Source organism: Hippocampus zosterae, chromosome 8 (genome assembly GCF_025434085.1).
Source record: "Hippocampus zosterae strain Florida chromosome 8, ASM2543408v3, whole genome shotgun sequence".
In the NCBI taxonomy this organism is placed as follows: Eukaryota; Metazoa; Chordata; class Actinopteri; order Syngnathiformes; family Syngnathidae; genus Hippocampus; species Hippocampus zosterae.
Genome location: NC_067458.1, coordinates 16,099,372 through 16,121,999, shown reverse-complemented (window position 1 = coordinate 16,121,999; position 22,628 = coordinate 16,099,372). Strand labels below are relative to the sequence as shown.

General features: G+C 44.2%; 1 protein-coding gene across 1 annotated transcript in view; it reads right to left on the bottom strand.

Annotated features, from left to right (window-relative positions):
- Window positions 1-1,312: 1,312 nt before the first annotated feature.
- agbl4 (AGBL carboxypeptidase 4) overlaps window positions 1,313-22,628 on the bottom strand; it is a 267,276-nt gene continuing 245,960 nt past the window's right edge. The window contains exons 10-13 of the mRNA XM_052072858.1: window positions 13,572-13,724; window positions 12,230-12,392; window positions 1,804-1,897; window positions 1,313-1,663 (exon numbers count right to left, since the gene is read on the bottom strand). Coding sequence (XP_051928818.1) covers window positions 1,591-1,663; window positions 1,804-1,897; window positions 12,230-12,392; window positions 13,572-13,724 — 483 coding nt within the window. The 3' untranslated portion in view covers window positions 1,313-1,590. The remainder of the gene's footprint in view (window positions 1,664-1,803; window positions 1,898-12,229; window positions 12,393-13,571; window positions 13,725-22,628) is intronic.

The window sequence follows — 22,628 nt, the reverse complement described above, 5'->3', positions numbered from 1 at the left end:
TTGAAGACAGGAAGTGAGATATCATTTAAGGCTGCGTATTCTTTAAAAAAGTTATTTGCCGATGACATGCGGTATAAGTATTATACTAAAATACGATTTTACTTGCAAATTGAACCAGATATACGTCATCGGCGTTAAGGGTTAGATTTGTTTGAAATGGTCAATGGACGGAACTTAAATAGCGCTTCGTTGACTCCGGGCATGTCCAACTCGATGGGGTCCTGTCTGTTTTCCATCTCTCCCCGTTGCAATACAGCTGATTCAAATGATCAACAGGCAGGACAGCGGCCCTTGTTGACAGAGTTTTGACAACCCTGATCTATATGGTGCCCAAAAACCTTGACTAAGCGCCTCACATTCACATATTCATACACGTCAAGTTTGCTACACAACAAAGCAAAAAATAAAAATAAAAATTGGGAATGTGGCACTTAACTTGTGAATATCCAACAACACCGTACATTTCCAAGACTTTCGGCGCACTTTCGAGGAGAGCTTCTTCGTGGCCATTTAAATCGGCGTCGGAAAAACCCGTTGTCATGGCTACCAAACAGCGGAAGTGTACATTGTCACGGGGTCACATGAGCAAGCAGTCTCTGACGTCAAGGAATACAAAAGCAGTGCCACGTATTGACTATTTTCTTTCTTTCTTCCTTTCTTCTTCATTAAATGATTAATTTAAATACACTTTGCATAATAATACAAGACAATGAACATAAAAAAAACAAAAAACTAAATCATGCCTCACGATTCTGAAGGTTCGAACCTCAGGTGGGCATTTTGAGCAGTTCTCCCTGTGCTTCCATGAGACTTCAAGTTCTCGTTTGTACTGTATGAGACATGCAATTTTTTTAAACAATTGAAAAAATATGTTCGCGTCCTTACAAAGGGCGTATCACAAGTTTTCATTTTATTAGGCTGTGTTCGGAATTATTCACTCGTGGACAATAGGCCTATAGTTGACGGTCAAATGAAAAATCAGTTTTGGAAAAAAACTACGATTCATTTATAACATTAATTATAATTGACTGTAGAGTGTTGAGTATATAAAGACTTACCATTTTTACTCTGTTGCATAATTACATTGTTCTGGATCACCCTCTTTCTGTGATAAATATTGAACGAATAATTTATTCTATACGAGTGTATTTTACAAAATGTGATGCTTTGCACATTTTTTTTGGCACTAATCAGTGCCTTGCAGGGAAATATATAGTGGATAAGGAGCGATTCCGGATACAGCCTAAAATATTCAAACAAACACTTTTTTTTTTGCTGTGTATATTACATTATTTGCATTATTTTATAAACATTGCATAATAAAAGTCCCTTTTATACAAATGCGGGCATAACTGCAATAAGAAAAGTAAAGCGTGCTTATAGTAACATCAAAAACATACGTACATTTAAATAGCTGTTAAAAGCATACATTTACATCTAATCATGTGAACATATTTAGCAGATAATAATAACCTTGTGTGAATTGTGACATTTTAGTCCATGTATGTCAAGAGGAAGGCAGATGACGATCTTGTGAAAGTGATTAAGAATGAGGGCTCCTCCTGGTACAATGGTGCCATTTGTGTCCATCTAGTGCCTGGCATGCTGGCTCCTCTCCTCTTTGTCTACTGCTTGGCTGTTTGACTGAGTCGCCACTTCAGAACTGTATGCAAAAAATTAAAAAAAAAATTTCCGAGTGACTACAATTGGTAAACACCACAGCATCGTCCAACTGTAATACATGTGAGATGGAAGGAAAATATATTTCATTTCACATTTCTTCATCGGGACATAGCAATTTACCTTTCAAGGTGACTTGGCATGTGGTCAGCGATGACGTTATTGAGCTTGTAGTAATCCAGGAAGGTCCGAGCCACATTCATGCCCAGCCTCATGTCTGACGACCAAGAGTTAAGGCCTTTTCTTTATTTCTTGTCTTCTTCTACAGATAGTCATCAACCATCCCTGTTAACACAGACGAACTAAAATGCCGAAGTGGGTAGCTACTAGTTGCTGTCACTTGGCAACTAAGCGTGTGCTTGTTTTCATGCTTCCTATCCAAAAGGGTCAATTGAATTTTACATTGTATAAATGATTTTTTTTATCATAGTGCTATGTTCTGCAATTTGTGTATTATTGCCCCTCATACAAAATTTCCACTGTCGCTATCATTGTTTTCCGATATGGTTTGATATACTGTACGACACTAATCCTTGAAAAGATCTTCGTAGACTGTGGTTCTACAATTATCCGACAATTAGGAATGTTCATCTGAATTACATATTCAAAGCAGAGCATCTCTGCATAGATTTTAGACACCCGACTGAAACCTCTGCTGTTCCCAATTGATTGTGAGCGACAATCAATAACCAGGGAACGGCATAAATCCTCACGGAACAACGTACCTCATCCAGGATTAAGCGACGCAAACGCTAACTATATGATGGTGCTATGAATCAAACATAAGCAATTAGTTATATGGCAAGACCTACTTTGAATTCATGGGTGAGCGCACGCATCACCGTCCCTCAATACATTAGAAAAAAACCATCAATAGCTGCTTTGCTCTTTAGAAAAAAACGAAAGAAAAAAAAGGCAGAGGGCCAAGGAGTGTTGTTGCTCAATCTGGGATCATTAGGCTTGTGGGGCCGAGTAATGATGACAATCAGGTTGAGATAATGAAGAAGTAGTGAAGCACACAAAGACAACCATGTCTCCAATCACGCAGACCGAAAGGATGCGGAGAACGCAGATAAATAAGGACAATATCTGTAACACGCCACGCATTTCACCTGAGACCAGGCCGCCTCTCTCGCTAAACTCCCATCATCCATACCCATTGCACGTGGACACCAGACACATTTTAAAAAAGGGGTTAGTTCATCTTACGGCTAACTGATGTTTCGCTATGTTCATTCTTCATCATGCTGCTACATGATGGAGCTACGCGGCGACATCGTTTGTCTCCTTTCCCCGCCATTACCTTGTTGGTGACATCTGTCCGATCATCTGTCTGTCTGCAATGTATTTGATTGAAACAGCTGGCATACGGATATAGATTTTGGCATGGTCATTTTTATATTTGTTTAAGAAGAATGACTTGCATGTCCAAAGATGTTTATGCCGCTGACGTGAACCCGTGATGTGACGTGACATGTGCGGTTAGGTGAGTTTACGTGATGTGATTCGATATTAATATCCGTGTACAGTACTTTTGCAATTTTTGTTTTCTTCTAATCCTCTCTAACTGAGGTGTGGATCTTTTATATACTGTACAGTCATACCTCCGTTTTTGACCATAATCCGTTCCAGAAGGCTGTTCGAAAACCGATTTGTTCAAAAACTGAAACCATGCTTTTTTGAACACGTCTGCTATGAAAATGACCTTGACCTTGACCTCACAATGGAACGCTACACAAGGAAACGTCACTTCTTTGACTACCCGAGGAAGAGTCACTTCCTCATGTAAGGAAGACTAGAGGAGTCAAGGGGCGCATTCAATTGCGCTCAGTTTGGTCGAGAACCGATTTTCGGTCGTAATCCGAGGCATAAAAAACTCGAAATTTTTGGTCGAAAACCGATTTGGTCGAGAACAGAGACATTCGAAAACCGAGGTTTGACTGTATATGTATTTATATGCATTCGAGCATTAACATATATTAAAATGTTCTCTTGTACATTGGTTCAATTAAAACCAAAAACAAACAAACAAAAAAACAAACAAACACATGCACATATCGTGTCCGTATTTGACCCTTTCATGCACCCTGTAACCTGATAACACGATAAGCTGTCCACTATAGTAACCACCGTCCCTGAAAGGGTTATAATGGCCTATTTTGTCATACAGTAATCCCTCGTTTATCGCAGTTAATGGGGACCGAAACCACCAGACAGACGAAAATCCGCGAAGTAGCAAACCCGCCCCCCTTATAGGTATATATAAATGTGTATGAGTAAAAATAACATTTCTACGGCCAAATGTAATGGTATACATGCATGTTTGTAGTAATTAACATTACTTAATGCTATATACTAACATATTTAAACACGATTAAGTTAGGTTAGGTTAGTGTATGAATAACAAAATACAGTAAACATGGACAGAATTTCTAGGCGCAGCCGAAGCGTTGAGGGGGTCCGTTTTGGGGGCCTCAGTATTACATCCCTGCTTTTTGCAGATGATGTGGTGCTGTTGGCTCCTTCAAACGGGGCTCTCCAACTCTCACTGGAGCGTTTCGCAGCCGAGTGTGAAGCGGTGGGGATGAAAATCAGCACCTCCAAATCTGAAACCAGGGTCCTCAGTCGGAAAAGGGTGGAGTGCCCCCTCCGGGTCGGGGAGGAGATCTTACCCCAAGTGGAGGAGTTCAAGTATCTTGGGGTCTTGTTCACGAGTGAGGGCAGGAGGGAGCGAGAGATCGACAGGCGGATCGGTGCAGCGTCTGCTGTGATGCGGACGTTGTATCGGTCTGTCGTGGTAAAGAAGGAGCTGAGCCAAAGGGCGAAGCTCTCAATTTACCGGTCGATCTACGTCCCAACCCTCATCTATGGCCACGAGCTATGGGTCGTGACCGAAAGAACGAGATCCCGGATACAAGCGGCCGAAATGAGTTTTCTCCGCAGGGTGTCCGGGCTCTCCCTTAGAGATAAGGTGAGAAGCTCAGTCATCCGGGAGGGGCTCAGAGTCGAGCCGCTTCTCCTCCACATCGAGAGGAGCCAGATGAGGTGGCTTGGGCATCTGATTCGGATGCCTCCTGAGCGCCTCCCCGGTGAGGTGTTCCGGTCATGTCCCACCGGGAGGAGACCCAGAGGAAGACCCAGGACACGCTGGAGAGACTATGTCACCCAGCTGGCCTGGGAACGACTCGGGATCCCCCGGGGAGAGCTGGAAGAAGTAGCTAGGGAGAGGGAAGTCTGGGCTTCCCTGCTAAAGCTGTTGCCCCCGCGACCCGGCCCCGGATAAGCGGTAGATGATGGATGGATGGATGGATGGATGGAGGTTAGTGTATGAATAACAAAATACAGTAAACACATACATGTAGTACTATATATGTTGCTCTATGTGACTTGCTGTTGTTTTGCTGACTTTCACTGCCTCTCGCGGACCTTTTTGTGACCTTTTTGCGGCATTTTTGTTTTTTATTATTTATGAATATGTTTGAAAAAATCTGCGATGCACCGAGGCCGCGATAAACGAACCGTGAAATATCGAGGGATCACAGAGATTTAATCCTTGGATGTCAAAACAAACAAGGCGGAGGTGTGAACACAGTGTTTCCTAGATGCATTAGTCAACACAAATAAGACAACCCACTTCCTTTTTCATTTTAACTGCTCGGCTTTGTTCCTGTGACATTTTTGTTGTACAATCTCTGTTTATCCTCGCAAAGACGTTTGCACAGGAAACTATATTGCACCGAACAGAACAGACATTAGTCATCCCATATCCTTGATGTTCATTCTGACCTCAGAAAAAGTTTTTGCTGCACCATCGCCTCCGTTAACACCTTTCCACACATATTTTTCCTATCAGCAGAATTGGGCGTCAGTCCCAACTTATTTCGCCAGGCAAGCTTCAGCGACAAAAATATCTCTCGGACCCCACCGTGAGCAGATGGCCACTCAGCTTGGCTCGTCACGACTCACCGTCCATTACAGGAGCTTTCCTGATGGACGGTCGGCTTCTGAAGGAGAACTTCCTCCTCTATGCGTGTGGGTGAGACGTGGAAAGGTACAGGAGGGGATGATATATGAGACATGGAGGATGCCCTTAGTGCTCTCTGGCCGTTTGTAAGGATGGGGGGGGGGGACGCCACGGCTTCTGGATTAGGAAGCGATGATGTGTATGTGGAGTGTTGGTGTACCGCAACATTGGTGAGTGAGGAAAAACTAATGTTTCAAGCTCGCAAATAAGCAACCACGAATCATCAAATGGATTGAAAGAGAGAGAAAAAGAAGGAGGAAGACGGGATATGAGAACAATGAACAGTTGCACAACTAATATATCATTTGTGTGAGTCAAATTGAAATGTTCAGATTTTTTGCTGTGGAAATGATTCTATTTGGCTTAATAAGTGTCTAAAAAAATCACAGATAGCACAACAATGAAAATGGTTCACATGACAACATATTTAACATATTCCACAAATGTGTGCGTGTGTGTGTTTTTTTTTTGCAAGGTGCATTGTAAATCTTTGAGAAAATTCAATGATTTTACATCCGAAAAATAAGATCAGCATAGCTGGGTCAAAAAGAAAAGAGCACATTTTTGCTGTTTCCGAGAAAGAAATGAAATAGAAGGTGTTATTGATTATTTATTCCTGATGATCCTTTATCATGACCGCAGGTGGTCTCTGAATTAAAAAAAAAAAGTCAACTAATACAAATGTAAGAATAGGCATAGTCTTTCCCCTCTGCAACAATTAACATTACTGTGGAGCCGAGAGAGTGGCCCTATTCATGTCTGTAATATACATGTACTGCTCTGAGGTGGCAAAGCCACGCACACCAGAAGGAGCAGCACAAGGTCTATTGAATTGAAGCAAAACAAAACAAAAACTTTTTACTTCTTTGCACTCCATTTCATTGTCTTTACCAAGCAATTATGCTTGTGAAGACAGAACTATTGGCTGCGGCTCTTGTATTAGATCTCATTATAATGTGCAGGTGTACCTAATGTTGCGACCGGCGCAGAGGCCGCCTGCCCCTGAGGTGTATTCTTCGGCGTCGTGTTTAATCGATGGTGGGTCATTGTCATGGCTCAAGGGCGTGTGCCAGCTTGTGTGCTGATGAGCCAGACAAGAGCGTAGGGGATGTCATGACTTGTTTACCGCGGCTATTTACTGTCAGCAGGGCATTTAGAGGCTTTCGCCATCACATCCCCAGCGCCTGGTCCTGGCAGACAATGTGACGGGTGGACGTCAAGGCACCCTGTGGTTCGATGGATAAGGAACAAGGAGAAAGCCGTGTTGGTCGGATGGGATTTAACGCAGAGACAAAGGAGGGGACATCGGAGGCATCGATGAAGGCCACTGACAGTTTCTGTCACTACAGTGACAAACAAGACAACCAATTATCAATGAATAATTAAGAGGCTACTCAGCAACAGCGATACAGAAAAGGCCACTTTTGTCCTCAATTAGCGATTTAACAGACTGAAAGACGCCAGGGAAGCAAACGGAACAAACTTGAGCCCCAAACTTTGAGTACAATCGTGATTTCAATTGACAAGAGTGAACTACCGCCATTCACGGGAGCAAATCCGTGACTTATTAAATGTATCCCCCCCAAACAGTTTTATACGGCACTGCAATTTAATCTCAATGCCACAAGATGGTGGCAAAGAATAACTTTCCTTTCAATGACCCTCTTCAAAAACAGCAAATAGGTGAGTTTTTGTGAACTTCCTAAAATGTCAAAGCCATCTCTAATAGAATTGTTAGATGGGCTATCAGCTCAAACAGTATTTACCCCCCCCCCCCCCCCTCCCTCTCACCACTACAACGGGTGTAATCGACAGCCTATCACTGTCACTGCACACACAGTCCGTTATTTTAGTATGTATTTTGGCTTGGAAACACAACTCCATGTCAGACAAAACCTGAGTACAGTTGTCAGGATCTTTGGAGTTTTAAATTACACTGTGAAAAGGTGTTTAGTATTATCTTTGGGGTTGCTTTGAATGTATTAATGTCATTTAAATTAATTTCAATGAGGAAAAACGATTTGAGATACACGTGTTTTGCATTACTCACATGGCTACAGAACGAATTATATTCATGTTCCAAGGCACTACTGTAATTAACAATATATATATATTTTTAAGTAAATTTCAGATTCTGTAGGAGGGGAGTGGGTTCGGGAAGAATTTTACTCAGTACTACTGGAGTCTTTTTTTTGACACAAGTGTCAGTACTTCTACTTGCGTACAGAGAGTGAGTACTTTCACTCATCTGGCGGATGTGACAAGCTGATTCCAGCACTCGTCACTGCCAATGACACTGGTCTCATCTTGTGTTGGCTCCATTGGCACTTTGTCTGTCACTGATAACACACCAACCGACACTTTCGGCTCACTGACTCCACTCGGCACTTCTACGCCGAGGTCGCTCAGAACCGCCTTGTCTTTCATTTAGTGAGGAGCTCCCGACAAACATCATGTCCGAGCGGGCATTTGCATGATTTTTGTGCATCGCTGCCAACGCTTACATCCAAACCACTGCTCCAACAATACTTGTGCAATCAGCTGTGTGCTTCTGCTTTTGCAAGTGCGCGACCGCACACCCACTGGTGCGTGTCTACGCGAGATGAGGTGTGTGATGTGTGGAAGCGAAGCATATTTGCCTTCAAGCTATATCATTTGCATACCTGTCACAGGCGCTCCGCTGGGTGTCAGGTGCACTGATGCATAGTGCGTTCCGGTGGCAGCTCTGCTATTTCATGGCTTCCCACTGTTGTGTGGCGCGCGTCTGACTGTCAGCTGACAATGAGTGTGTGTTTGTGTGGATCCAGAGGCAAACGCACAGTCCCTGCTGAGGACAACACGATTAAAATCTACAACAGAGGCGTAACGGCGTAAATGTACTTTCAAGTTTGGCCAAGTCTTCAAAGTCAAAGATCTCCTCCACATGATGCATAAACGTGTGCATATGACCGACCCAAAAACAAGGTCCCACATTCTCTCAACAACCATCATTCAAAACATTAATTTTCTAATGCAGTAGCTCTCAAACTTTTTGCACCATGTTCCGCCTCAAAAAATACTTTCCTCTTCAAGTACCGTCATAAAATTCAGTAAGTAAGTGTTCATCAAAAACGACGCAGGTGTCTTATTTCTAAAAAGGATATTTATTATTGTAAGCTTCAATATTGTAAGCCGGTTGAACATGAAATTAAGTTAAAAATAAATGTTCTTTGAAATAATATGTTCTATTCTCCCCCACTCATCAAAACAAGACATTCAGATTAATATTGTGTTTCTGCAATGTGAATTAAGCAGAAAAAAAAAATCACCCGTTGTTATCCATCTCGGGGGCGGCCATTTTAACGTTTTGCTGTCGACTGAAAATGACATCACAGTGTCTAAATGCTCAATTAACTGCCATCAGCGTTCACCTCTTTTCCGGATTTGGTTGTGTGATGTTCGCAAACTGAGCCCTGAGCAACTCATTCATTCATTCATCTTCCGAGCCGCTTGATCCTCACTAGGGTCGCGGGGGTGCTGGAGCCTATCCCAGCTGTCTTCGGGCAGCAGGCGGGGGACACCCTGAATCGGTTGCCAGCCAATCGCAGGGCACACAGAGACGAACAACCATCCACGCTCACACTCACACCTAGGGACAATTTAGAGTGTTCAATCAGCCTGCCATGCATATTTTTGGAACGTGGGAGGAAACCGGAGCACCCGGAGAAAACCCACGCAGGCCCGGGGAGAACATGCAAACTCCACACAGGGAGGCCGGAGCTGGAATCGAACCCGGTACCTCTGCACTGTGAAGCCGACGTGCTAACCACTGGACTACCGGGCCGCCCTGAGCAACTGCGATGTCATTTTCACTTGAGGGCAAGTGGCAAAATGGCCGCCCTGACATGTATCAAAATGGGTGGGGCCATGTTTAGACTCGTGGAAGTGCGTCAACCATAGTATTGGAAAGAAAATGAAACCTGGTCGCCAGCCAGTGGCACACTATTGCTTGGTCCCAAAAAAGTTCCTTCTCCAACCACTATCACACTTTTCCTCTTTGCCTTCGCTTCACTACATACCTTCCCCGATGGCATCTCAAATTCTTATTACATCCGAGTTCACACATTTTCCTTGATCAAATGCAATTTTTGTTTTAGTTAACGGTTGGACATAAGAGGAATGGGTTTACTTTACAAATGGTTCGACATGGGAGTGAATGTAAGAGGCCGCACATGAAGGAAGCAAACACACACACGCACGCACGCAGATACCCATACAGGTACCGGATGATTAGAGGACAAAGAGAAGGCAGACAGGATAGAGGATGTCCCTGCTGTTTTGGAGAAGAGGATTCTCAGCTTGACTAGATGATATAATGAGCTGTTATGTTCTGGGTGATGAGACGAGAGGAAAGGACAGGCTGGAGGAGAGAGGAGGACATGAGTGGAACATACACACACACACACACACATATGGATCACTTTCAAACTGTGACAAAAAGTCTGAACTGTGAGGAGGCTAGTTTTGTTGAAGGACAGTGAAGTGGGTGTCTAAGTGGCCATTATTTATTTGTTATGTGTTAGTTTTGTCTGTAGATGATTGTGTGTCAGGGTGGGAAGTGTGCATTTGTGTGTGTCGGGGGCGGGGGGTGAAGGAAGGTTGGCGGAGGTGCTAAAGGTCTCTGTTAATGATTTGTACGCTCCATCGAGCAGAGCGCTGGGGCGGAAAAAGTGACATGGTCGGTTCCTTCAACCTGCCTGACCCCAATCTCCAGTCTGCACCGGGTCCCCCTGTGCAGCTTGCCCACCACACAAGACCCTACCCCATTGTGACCCTCCCCTCTTCATAAATGAACACACACACACACACACTGGACTGGAGAACAAAAAAAAAGATCATTGAAGTCCACCCACCAGGGGTGGACTTCTCTGCCAATTTGACCTTGATAAGAAATGGAAAAGAACCAACATCAGAACCCGAAAGACCACAAGTCCTATAAACTGAAGTCTTATCTTCAACCTTAGTAGAACTCACACAAGTGTTATACGTTATGATACCAATCGAAAACTATTTCACATCCCAATTTTTCCTAGCAAAGCCGCCTTGTGCAGCCGCACATACTACACATACTGTACCAGAAAGTGCCATTGCGTATCCTGTTCGGGGTCATAGCAAAATTGAAGTCGATATCAGCCGACTTTGAAGAAAAAAGGTGGACTACTATCAGACCAAACGCAGGGCACTTGCGAATGGCTTTTTAGGTGTGAATCAATCCCACATCAGCTGCATGATAGTCAACGATGTAAATCACTACACTAACCGCCCTCATCATAAAGAAATATAATTTAAAAAAAATGTGGAAAAAATCCACTGCATCTGCATCTTTTGCAACAGATCTAGAGTGCTCCTAGGAAATTAAATAAAAAAACAACAACAGTATACCGGTACTATTATTTATAAAAAATAGAATCAAACTGATTTTTTTTTCATCCATCTATTTACCGAGCCGCTTGTGAATATTAAAATGAAACCAACCACATTCACACATGACCTGGCCCATCTGTTTGTTTTAAAAATCCAATGTGACCCTAAAAGTGCGCCCTCCCATAATATGCTGCAACTCGACAGGATTGTTTCAAAGAGATTATTCCTCCTCAAATCTAAACGTTTTTTTTCTGACGCTATGATCTCTCAGCATGCCTACACCGACAAGACAAACATTCGCCAAATAATAACTGACTTGAACTCCAATTTTGACCGAGGTATGAGTCCTATTGGTCATAAGCAGAACTATACAAGACATTACACACAGCTCTCAATATGCCGCATTACAGTTTGCGGCAACATTGTTCCGGTGTCTCAAACATTTAGTTCTGAAGAGCGAACCACTAACCCTTCTCTGTGACAGTGCGAGAGTGTCCAGGCTTGGCACTAGAGGGCACTAAGGCTACATCCACCAACCAACCTCCCCTTCCATCCGCAGGAGAAATGCAGGAACACTTAAACACATCACATGTAAGACTCCTTATCGCTCCTCTCTAAAACGCTTGCCAAGATCTCAGCGCCATAGGCCCGCTCTTGGGAGCACTCCAGTCTGGAGAAGGTCAGGTGAAAGGGAAAACTTCGTCCTCCTATCAGTGTCCATTAAGACACGGGCGACCTTCAGCGGCCGTGATGTGCGTTTGTGCGTTCCGACGATTGCGTTTGACAGGTGTCGTGTTCGGCTCATTGTTCGATTGTTTGGCGCAGTCAAAGCATCACCGACTACGCGGGCCTCCCCCGTTTTCTCCAGCGCCTTTGTAAATGGGATCAATAGAAGCGGCTTTCGCATCCCTGTTGTAACTCTGTCGTGACGAGAGGCGACAAAAAGAGCAACGCGGCCTTTGTGGCGAGCGCACGCGACCTGATGCCAACTCACCCGCGAAGCCTCATGTGCGTTTGTCATTTCGGTGACACGCCGGCAACTAATTAGCAGACACAGAAGGAACGTTACGGTTGCGCCCCGCACTAACATAAAGTGAATAGAAGCCACAGCGTCGAGGATACATGTCTCCTCGGTGTAGGCCACGGGAGCCGTGCTGCCAGAGGTCATGTAGCTGTAGAAAGACACCTCCAGAGTGTAGCAGTAGGACGTGTCGTCAAGGAGACCGCCGAGGTATCGTCTGCCGGTGCCGGCCTTCACCACGTCACGGTTAAAGGACGTGTTGGACTGCAAGGGAAGAACAATACACGGGAGGCGAGATGAAAAGCATTTTCTTTTAACTGTTGTGCTTCACGGAACCCATTTTGACAAAAACATATATGGTGCACTTATTATTTTTTTTTACATTGATGTCATTCTTTTGTATTACCAAATTGTTCAAAGTGTGTGTCCCGTGAGGCTGTTCATTGAGGATGATGCCCCGCATGCTCCCAAGTTCCCAACCTACATCGGAAACGATACTTTTGCAATGATAGTTGTAACTTGTCAGGTTCTGTAAAAACGACTCTTACAAAATGGAAATGACGATGAAAACAAAATCCGTTTGGTGCGTGGGCGTCAGCGGTGCGACACAACGTTGACGGTGTCTTGGAAAGCACATTGTGGAAAAAAAATGTGACCATTACCTGCCACTCTTGCTGTGCTGCTTTGCTGAAATTTAAATCTGCTGCCACCGGTGGGATTTTGCCATGATTGTGTTGTGCTGCTGCAGCAGTGCATTGTGGGTAGCGCTGAATGGCCAGAGGGGCCAAAGCACAGGGAACGGAGATGACCGACCCTTGGGCCAGATGTCCCACGAGCATGTTATTAACTTCCCATGTGATTAAGATATAATTCGTGAACCTTTTTTGGAAAAGAGTGATATAGACACAATATACCAATACCAAAAATGACAAGTAGGAATAAAATAGCGTTATATTAGCGCCATTCCAGGGACTCAAGGTCGCTAGCTACATATGAATAAAACTAACTAAAACAAAATCCGATGTATTCTAAAAATAGCCAAGCTGAAAAAATATAAGAATAAAACAATGATCACAAATTCAATCCTGTTCAGTTCTGAAAGACTGATTAAGAAGAATAAAAATCGAACACAATTAAAGTAGTTCTAATATTTTGCCACACTGATAAAATGAGAAAAGCTCAACACAAGATGGGTGAATATTGAGCATTATCTTTGCAAGCATTTTTTTTTAATGTCCCAAGCCATCTCCTAAATCTCCTAAATCTCCTCAAGTACCGTATTAGTAACTATTTTGCAACTTGGATTTTGTTAACAGTACATGGTTCAGTATCTCCAAGTATTAAGAACCAGCAATGCGCTCCGATGGAAAGAATGATAAGAGACCCCTCTGGGTGAGTGTGCGCGTGTGCTTTCTGTGTGCGCACGCACGTGTGAGAACTCACAAAGGAGAAGTCGTGTGCATTGTGGCACAGCAGTCTGGGGAAGACGGCCTGTCTCTGGACGCGCTCCTCGTCCTCGAACACGTTGCCGTACATGAAGCCGTTCAGCATGGTGGAGTGAGCGTGGACGTCGATGTAGAACTCCAAGCTAACACTCTGATGTCGCAACACAATGGGGGAGAGAGACATGCGGGCAAACAGAAGAAAAAGTGCTAGTTAGCGTGGTGAGCAAAACATTTTCTGACACTGAGCGCTTCCAATGCGGGAAGTCCACAAAACAAACCAACCAACCAACATGGACAGCCATTCAGTCATTCCACCCATCCATGTTCCGATCCGCTTTATCCTCACAAGGATAGCGGCGGGTGCTGGAGCCTATCCCAGCCGTCTTCGGGCAGTAGGCAGGGGACACCCTGAACCAGTCGCCAGTCAATCGCAGGGCACACAGAGACGAACAACCATCCTCACTCTCACCTAGGGACAATTTAGAGTGTTCAATCAGCCTGCCACGCATGTTTTTGGAATGTGGGTGGAAACCGGAGTACCCGGCAGTGGCGGTTCAGGGGGTGGGGGGGGGGGGGGGGGGGCAACGGGGCCAGTGCCCCTGTAGCACTGATTCTGCCCCCCCCCCCCCCCCCCTCCGAGCGTAGATTATGCAGTCGCGCCGAGTCGCCGACGCGAAAGGTGGAACCAAAGTGCGTCATTTAACATTCTAGTCGGACCCTTTGGTGCGCTGCGCCACTTAAAAATGAGCGGGAAAATGAGAAGCAGTCCGCAGAGAAGGAAATTACCACGACACGAGTGCTATTTGCGTGCGTGTGCGTGCGCGCGTGTGTGTGTGTGTGTGTGCGAGTGCGTGTGTGTGCGCGCGTTCGTGTGTGCGTGCGTGTGTGTGTGTGTAACTTTTTTAGTCTCCCTTTTTATTTTAATTTTTATTTAACAGGATCAATATATAAGACATTGCCTTTTAAAATTTGGATAATTCTATGCATGTAAAACATCTACCTTCAGTGTATTTGCAATTTTTGTCCCCGGCAGGCTGGTATCATATCATCCCCTGGCTTGAATATTCTCAACAGATGGACACGGCGTATTGTTACGCTTGCAGACATTTTAGCCCTCCTAAGACTGTTTTTTCTCATCACTGTAATGTTATGACTACAATTTCAAAGTTTGAAGACATAAAAAGTCAAATAAGATTTCAAATCTGTCTTTGTAGCCCTGGTTGAATGTGCCCCCTCCCCCGCCCCTCACTGATTGCAATCCATCTTGCTTCTAATGTTTACACGTACTTATGAAACAGCTATTGCACATGCTAGCAAACAACCCCAAGCATGTAAAAAATGAGCTGCGTCTTAAACTCTTTGTGACAAGGGCACGTGTTGCAAAGCCACCCATACTGTACACTTGTATACCTCTATCGTTATTCCTCTTTCCCCGGACCGACGTTTACCTCCTTTCCCTCTCATTTCACATTCAGCAGCTCACTTTATTCCCCGTGTTTGCAGAGATAGGGGGGCCGAAACACAGTGAGGAAGGCAGAGAGGTGGAACAACTATAACAGAGAAAACAAGGAGCGAAAACAGCACGGGGGAAGAAAGAAAGACGGCGGCGGGGAGCCGAGCGGAGACGGGGAGAGAGGAAACAGAAGCGCAATAAGGCAAACATGGAAAGAAAAAGCATAGAGATGTGTGCGGAGGCGTGCGGGGAGATTGACAGGGCGGAGAGACAGAAAGAGAGCGAGCGATGCAGTTCTTGGGCGGCCCGGGTGATGCAGAGCGGCCCTGCGTTTGAAATTCCGCTCACAGCCAAAGCAATTTCCTGGCGGTGGCTCTGCTGTCAGCTGCTTGGCTGGCTGGCGGTGAAATATGGTGGCTGGGAGTCGGCCACTAGCAGCCCCCGACAACCTGATGGATGGAGCCCCAGAGGAGAAAGGGAACGGCGGCAGGGGGATGGCGCAAGGAGGAGGGAGGAGAGTGTGGAAGGAAAAGAAAAAAAGGGGTAAGGGGGGGGGGGGGAAGGAGCACGAGGCGATGGAAGGAAATGCAGGGCGAAGGTAATATATCGAGACTAAAAGATGAAACGGAGGGAGCCGGGCCAGTATATAAAGAGAAAGCGCCCGATCAGCCTCCATTAAGGCCAAGAGCGGCATGGGGAGGGGAGGGTGGGGTGTCAACCAAATGGGCTGAGGCCGAGACGGTGGAAACCAGCCTAAAAATCACATGGTTGCCCCCATGCCTCGGGGTGGGGATCGAGGAAATAGTGAAGGTGAGGCTTTTCGTAACTTGAGGTGAGGAGGGAAGACAAGCAGGTCATACTGAATTGTACTTCTTAAGTGTGGAACGCTTCGCAAAGTCCACCGTTTGGTTCAGAACACAGTTTTGGGGGCAATTGTTTTTGTGTTCGGTTCGGTACTGACTGTTCAGAACATCTCATCGTGTTTGGTATCGTTCTACGTCGTCTCGTCGAGAGGGGTTTGATTTTTGACACGTCATCGTGATGGATGTTAATCCAACATGTGTTTTATGTATTTAGCAAAGAAAGTCATCGAACATAATAATCATTCACTGTGGCTAAAATATATTGGGTCGTTTGTGCTTTGTGGGCACAAACAGTTCATCTTTCGCGCATACTAAAGAATTTGTTTCAGAGCCACGTTTCATATCAGTGATATAAAGTGAAGCACAAACGACATCAGCACAATAACTTGTTCTCCATTCTTGGTGACTTTGTGAAGTAGCGAGTCGTTTGGATCAATAATTGACGGCCGCTTGATCAAGGATAGGGATGTTGTCTGTATGGTTTTTGCACATAAAACATCCTGTCGGCTTGTATCCAATATTTAAAAGACGGTTTGCACTTTTGTTCGCGGAAGAGGCAAACACAAACATTATCAACTTATAGAAAATCAATCCATCATTCCCATAATTTGGGGGAAACCTACCAACCCGTAGATAAAGAAATGTTTTGATTCATTTAACTCGCCCCGTAGACCAAGCGTTAAACTGACTCGGGTCCATAAATGCGTATTCTATCTTGCAGTGAACATCAAAACCGGAATAATCAATGTATTGAGAAGTGGTGAGCAAATCTGCCTGACAGTGCCGGGGTTCTGAGGAATCTCCAGTTTCCATGTTGTCCCGTTGCTTGCGTGGGCTTTCCAGAGACTCCCTGGCTCCTCCCACCTTCCAAAAACATGAACGTTCGGCCCACTGAAGACTGTAAAATGTTCCCAGCGATTGATTGCCAACGAGTCCAGGATGTACTCCGCCTCTTGCCCAAAGTCAAAGTCAGTTCACATTTTTGAAATTGGGAGTGTACATAAATGCATTAAGGCAGCCTTCATTAATAATTGGAAAAGTTTTATTTTTTAGTTAAAAATAACTTACCGGTACTATAATTTACAGGTTCCCTTGGCGTACACTGTCCAGTGGCAGAACCAAATGTACTTCCCACCCCACCTTTGGTAAAGTTTTACATCCCTCTGTTCTATTGTACTAGCTAGCTAAGCTAACCAGTGCGGTAGGTTTGTCTCTCCGGTCCAAACGCGACAAAGACCTTGATACACTGCCTAGGTGGGCTTAATTGATTGATTGCCAGCTAAACATTCACAAATATGTGCAAACATATCCGGGCGTGGTTCTCAAAGACCACGCTTTACACAAAGCTCACAGATATGTCACACAGGATTTTGATGGGCAAATATTTGAAGCAGCGATGGTCCATGTACTGGACATGTGTGCTCGGCTGTCGTCTCCCCTGACTTTGACGCCGCTGGTGGTATGTTATGCTAACACCCTGGACTTGTGTTTCTCCCACTTTTACTTGGAAGTTCAACCCTCCCGTTGACAGCCTTGGGCTTTTGACGTCATGTCTTCACTATCGCTAGCGTTCTTTGACCCTAAACCATCACTGTGCAGGAGCCATCAGGAAAAGAATTTCCTCAAGCATGAATATCAAGTGTGTATTTAGGTCGTTGTCTATGCTATGGCGTGGAGTGACAAAATGATGGTTCCGGGCCACTGAAGAGCAAATATATATCTTGCCATCAGTGAAAGCAGCGCAAGGCCCTCTGGACAAAAACGTACAAGAAAAAAAGAGTAGATATTGTGTTTAAATGTGTTTTCTTTTTGTTTTGGGAAGGAGGGGGGGACAAATTCCAATTAATTCAGAGCAGGTTTGTTCCCAGATTGAATTCTCCTTCAAAACATCCCATGAAGGACAGTTATGACACCTTGGTCACATAAATAACAGCCCACCACAAAGTCACGTCCAAGCTGACGACAATGCTAGGGCTAATGCACTGTCAATCAAACAGAGACAGTTCTGCAGGCCGCCTATCGTGATTGATGCTTCAATTAGCAACCCGCTCTGACCTACAGAATTGTTCATTTGAAATTGTAATTAAGCAATTAGGGGCAATTAAGAAACAGACACTACTGAATGAAAGTCAAAAGACAATTTGAGCGGGTGAGCAAGAGGACCGGCGAGGGAGCGAGGGGGTCCAAATGAACGCTCTCCAAGAGAAGACAAACAAAATCTCAGCGCTAAAAAAACTCCAGGGAAAAAAAACACTCCACTTGTGATGAACTTGCGGTGGCAGTAAACAGTATAGTGTAAATCCAAAAAGGTCAAACAAATGAATTTTGTCTTACAAGTGCTTATCTGCTGAATGTTAATTAGAGCTGGGTGCGCTGTGCGGTGATAGCTATAAATGCCCAGCTTATTCCTACACGGGGAGGGGGAAAAAGAGCTGATTGAAGCAGGATTACAAACTCGGGAATAAAGCCCTTTTGCATCAGCAGCCTAGCGTTTGGAGGCGAAGGGAAAGTTCCGCTTGTTCGGAAGGAAAAGAACCAAAGTTAATCTCATTCGCCGTGTAAGCTTCTATATTAACATTTAAATATGGACGGCATTGCCTACGGGAGGTTTGACAAGTGTGATGGCCAAAGCTGGCTTTTGGAGTGAACTGTGGAATGCATCCGTCCATTCCCTGCAGCGCTTGCGGCCCTGGGACTATCCCGGGTGAATTTGGGCGAAAGGCAGCGTACACTCTGGATTGTCCATCTAAGGCGGTTAGCACGTTATCAGTATAGCTGTGTTTCAAAATGACACAAATTATGTTAACATTTTCCAAGAAGAAGCAACTTACGAGGTTGATACAGAGACACATGTGCAGCGTCCTCGTCATTTGCCCCTCGGGCCACGAGGCGTTCTGATATTCATTCATTCATCTTCCGAACCGCTTGATCCTCACTAGGGTTGCGGGGGGTGTTGGAGCCTATCCCAGCTGTCTCCGGGCAGTAGGCGGGGGACACCCTAATTGGTTGCCAGCCAATCACAGGGCACACAGAGACGAACAACCATTCGCACTCACACTCACACCGAGGGACAATTTAGAGTGTTCAATCAGCCTGCCACGCATGTTTTTGAAATGTGGGAGGAAACCGGAAGACCCGGGGAAAACCCACGCAGGCCCGGGGAGAATATGCAAACTCCACACAGGGAGGCCGGAGCTGGAATCGAACCCAGTACCTCTGCACTGTGAAGTCGACCTGCTAACCACTGGACAACCGGGCCGCCCGGCGTTCTGATGTGAATCACTCCGAAAAAGTGTTTACCAGTCCGGTGCTCGCTCACTATGCTGATGTTTGCCTTGGACATTTTCGAAGGATTGTTAAAAGCAGACGAAAGCAAAACGTTCTTATAATGATGAGGACGAAGTTAAAAGTTAAATGACCATCATTTTTTTTCTTTACTCAATTCTTAGTTTTTTACACAACTCTCATTTATTGTGCACTAATTTAATTGTAACATATATTTGTTACATATTTTGATGCATTTTTAGAAACCATTTATGTCAGAATTTTTGTGAGGGGGTGCGGGGGGGGGGGGCTTGGAACAGATTAGGGCATTTACATGGAAAACGCATCTTGACTTACAAAATTTTCTAGTGAGGATATTTCTTCCAGAACCAATTTAATAATTAATTTCGGAAGTAGAGGTATCACTGTACTGTAATTTCTGCCGCTTTGGTCGGCAGATAATAGTTAAGTAGGCTTCATTTTCTATGAGATACAAAATATGTGATATCCTTTGAAACATGAACATAATTTGTGATTTAAAAAAAGGGAAGAAAAAAATATATATATATACTGTATGTATCTCAAAATGCCAACAACATGGATGTAGACTTCACAAATGTTCGATACCTGTGCCGCCTGACAATGATTTTTTTTTTCATTTCTGGTTGGTGCAACCCACAGATTGTCTTTTCGTTTCTAGGGAATTGCGGTACAGATAATGGATGAATGGGTGGATGGATGGATGGAATTTCATTATTCACACACAACAAAGTAAGAGCTTGAACTAACTAAATCTTAAACTACTACATTTTTTATACCTCTTTTTGAAATGTCTGTTTGTCTACGTTATTAAAGAGCATTTTGCCAACAGATTTTTTCCCCAGAACATCCTGTATACAGTACTTTAGCAGGTACTTTAAAGTTTGCTTCCAACTTTGATAAAGAACAACAAATACACAAAAAAAAGAAGAGATGGTAAGAATCCATCACCTTAGCATCTATGTAATATTCCACGGAGCACCTCACGGGTTCGAGGAGCAAATGGCGAGGAGCGGGCCACATGGTCACTGACCCTCTAACGATGTCACAGTGACAGAACACGGCAGATGGCGCGACCCGCTTCAGGGGCGAGAGTAAATGATACAAAACCTTTCTCTTCCATCTGTTTCCATCACCCCCTCCCCCCTCCCAATCCCCTTCCTTCCATGTCAGTGTGAATCCTCCTCTCATATTGATGATGGCATTTATCCATTTATGAACGGAGAGGTGACATGTAATCAGGCTGAACGGGTGCCGATCGCTTCGGCGCCTCATGAGCCTTCACGTTTGTGTACAGGGAGGAGAGGGAAGATCAGAGAGTAAGGGATGGCGGAATACCGAAACGAGGTATCGGTATTGGGCCGATACCCGGCCCAATAAATATAAATTAAAAAAGCTATTAATTTCATGCTCTTTTAAAGAAAATTGCTATGCTGGGTTAATATATGTCATGAATCTGTTTGTGTCCAGTAGGGGGCATATGAGGGCTTTCCCTCATGAGCCACAACTGTCTGTAATCATGCCTGGTAAAAGCTGCCTTTAAAACCTCTGCCAGACCGACAGTTGGCTGTCCGATTATTAAACCTTGCTCACGACTTTTGCCAATTGCTTCCATTTTCTAGACTTTCTCGATTTTTTTCCTCATATTTTTACCACGTAACTCATTGTGTTTCTCTTGTAAGTCATTTTTCATTACGGCGTGGTCTCAGTTTTGTATTCTTGTGTTTTTGGATTCTCTTGTCCTTTGAGCTGACAAGCGATTTCTCGTTCCTTGCCTTTTGCAAGCGCTTTTGGTTCGTTCCGAATTTTCCTGGTTCTTTGTTACCAGCGTTGCATTTTGTTGGTCCTGCGTTGTTTTTGTTACGAAACATATTTTTGTCATACGCTCTTATCCTTGTCTACATTTGTGGGATTCACGCTGCTCCGGATTGTTCCGGAACGTAACTATACAGGACAGGTCTTTCTTTAAAGTAATCGGTCCTTCTGTTGGGGTCAAATTTTATGTATCAAAAGTACAAGTGGTACCGGTACTTGGTATCGGTGACTACTCAAGAGTTGAGTAATTGCATTGATATCAGTCTGGAAAAAAAGTGAGATTGAACATCCTGATAAGAATAGTAACAAATACATTTAAAATTTAGAGGGAATTTTATTGTTTCATTGTTTTTCCTTTAGTTAGCATTACAAGTGTTCACTGATTGCATGTGGGGAATGGATCCTTATAGTGGAAAAATAATGTCACACTGTCTGAGTCTTGACATTAATTTAATTAGAGCACTTTTTTGGAAATGCTTGGTGGAAATTGTTTAAGTGTATTCAGTTGGCAAACAGAATATTCTCCTCATGTCATGGATTGTTCTCCTCATATCATTACTTTAGCAGCCCACAAAAATGTAAGATACATCAGAAGTCTATCTATGAGGAGGAGACAATTTGGCTTCCAGCAGAGGTAAGACTAAAGAGGTATGATGAAAGGATTGAAGCAAAGAGGGGGGGTTGGCTCTCCAAAACGGCTTAAGAAATATTTGGCAGACACCAGAGGACATTTTAACGCGCGCGGGGGGTGGAGGGGGGGAGATAAACAAACACAATCATCACACGGAGGTCTTCAGCTTGACGTACAATGCAAATAGAAGTGTTCAACAAAGAAAAGTGGAGAACCAAGAAGAGAAAATGCGCAGTAGGTAGGAAGGTCAGCGTTTGGAGGGATTTCAAGGTGCAAAATTCATCACCGCGCCTTGACAGCACCAAATGTATTTGTTTTGGGGAGAAAATTAATTTTCTAATATTAAAAAGGTCAGGGAAACGACGACCTCTGTGTCATCTTTAACAAATTATCCAAAATGGCACTGTCAAATTGGTGGGGAAGCGTCAGGCAGTGATGAATGCGTTTGGTAATCAGCCAATCAAACAGAATTCTTCTTCTGCATTTGATAAATGAGCTGGAAAAGCGATGCTTTACCAAAGAGATGGGTCCATTTGTTTCTCCGGACGTGTTTCTGTTTTTTTTTTCTCTCCCCGTTCTCCCTTTTCTCTTTTCTCCCTCTCCATTTCTCTCTTTCAAAACAAAACAACACGCAAGCTGGGGAACAGATTATGGCTCTTTGCATCACTGATTCGTTCAGCCACTTTTTGCCGCTGACCAACGCTCAGCCGCAGATGGTAAATGATGGAATTTCATCAAACAGCTTTGCCTTCAGATGGAAGCCGGCGAGAGGTATGACTGGGATGTTTACAAGTATTCCAAATAAATACCGGTGGCTTTGAACGAGATGATATCATTCAAAGGGGTTTCATTGTAATCATGCACAACGATGCCTTTGCACTGCAGGTATTAATGGCCACTTTCCATTTACTTTCCATGTAGGGGGTCCGACGTTGTGTCCTGTGGTTTTGAGGTTGTCAACAATCACACAATGAACTAGTTATTATGTTA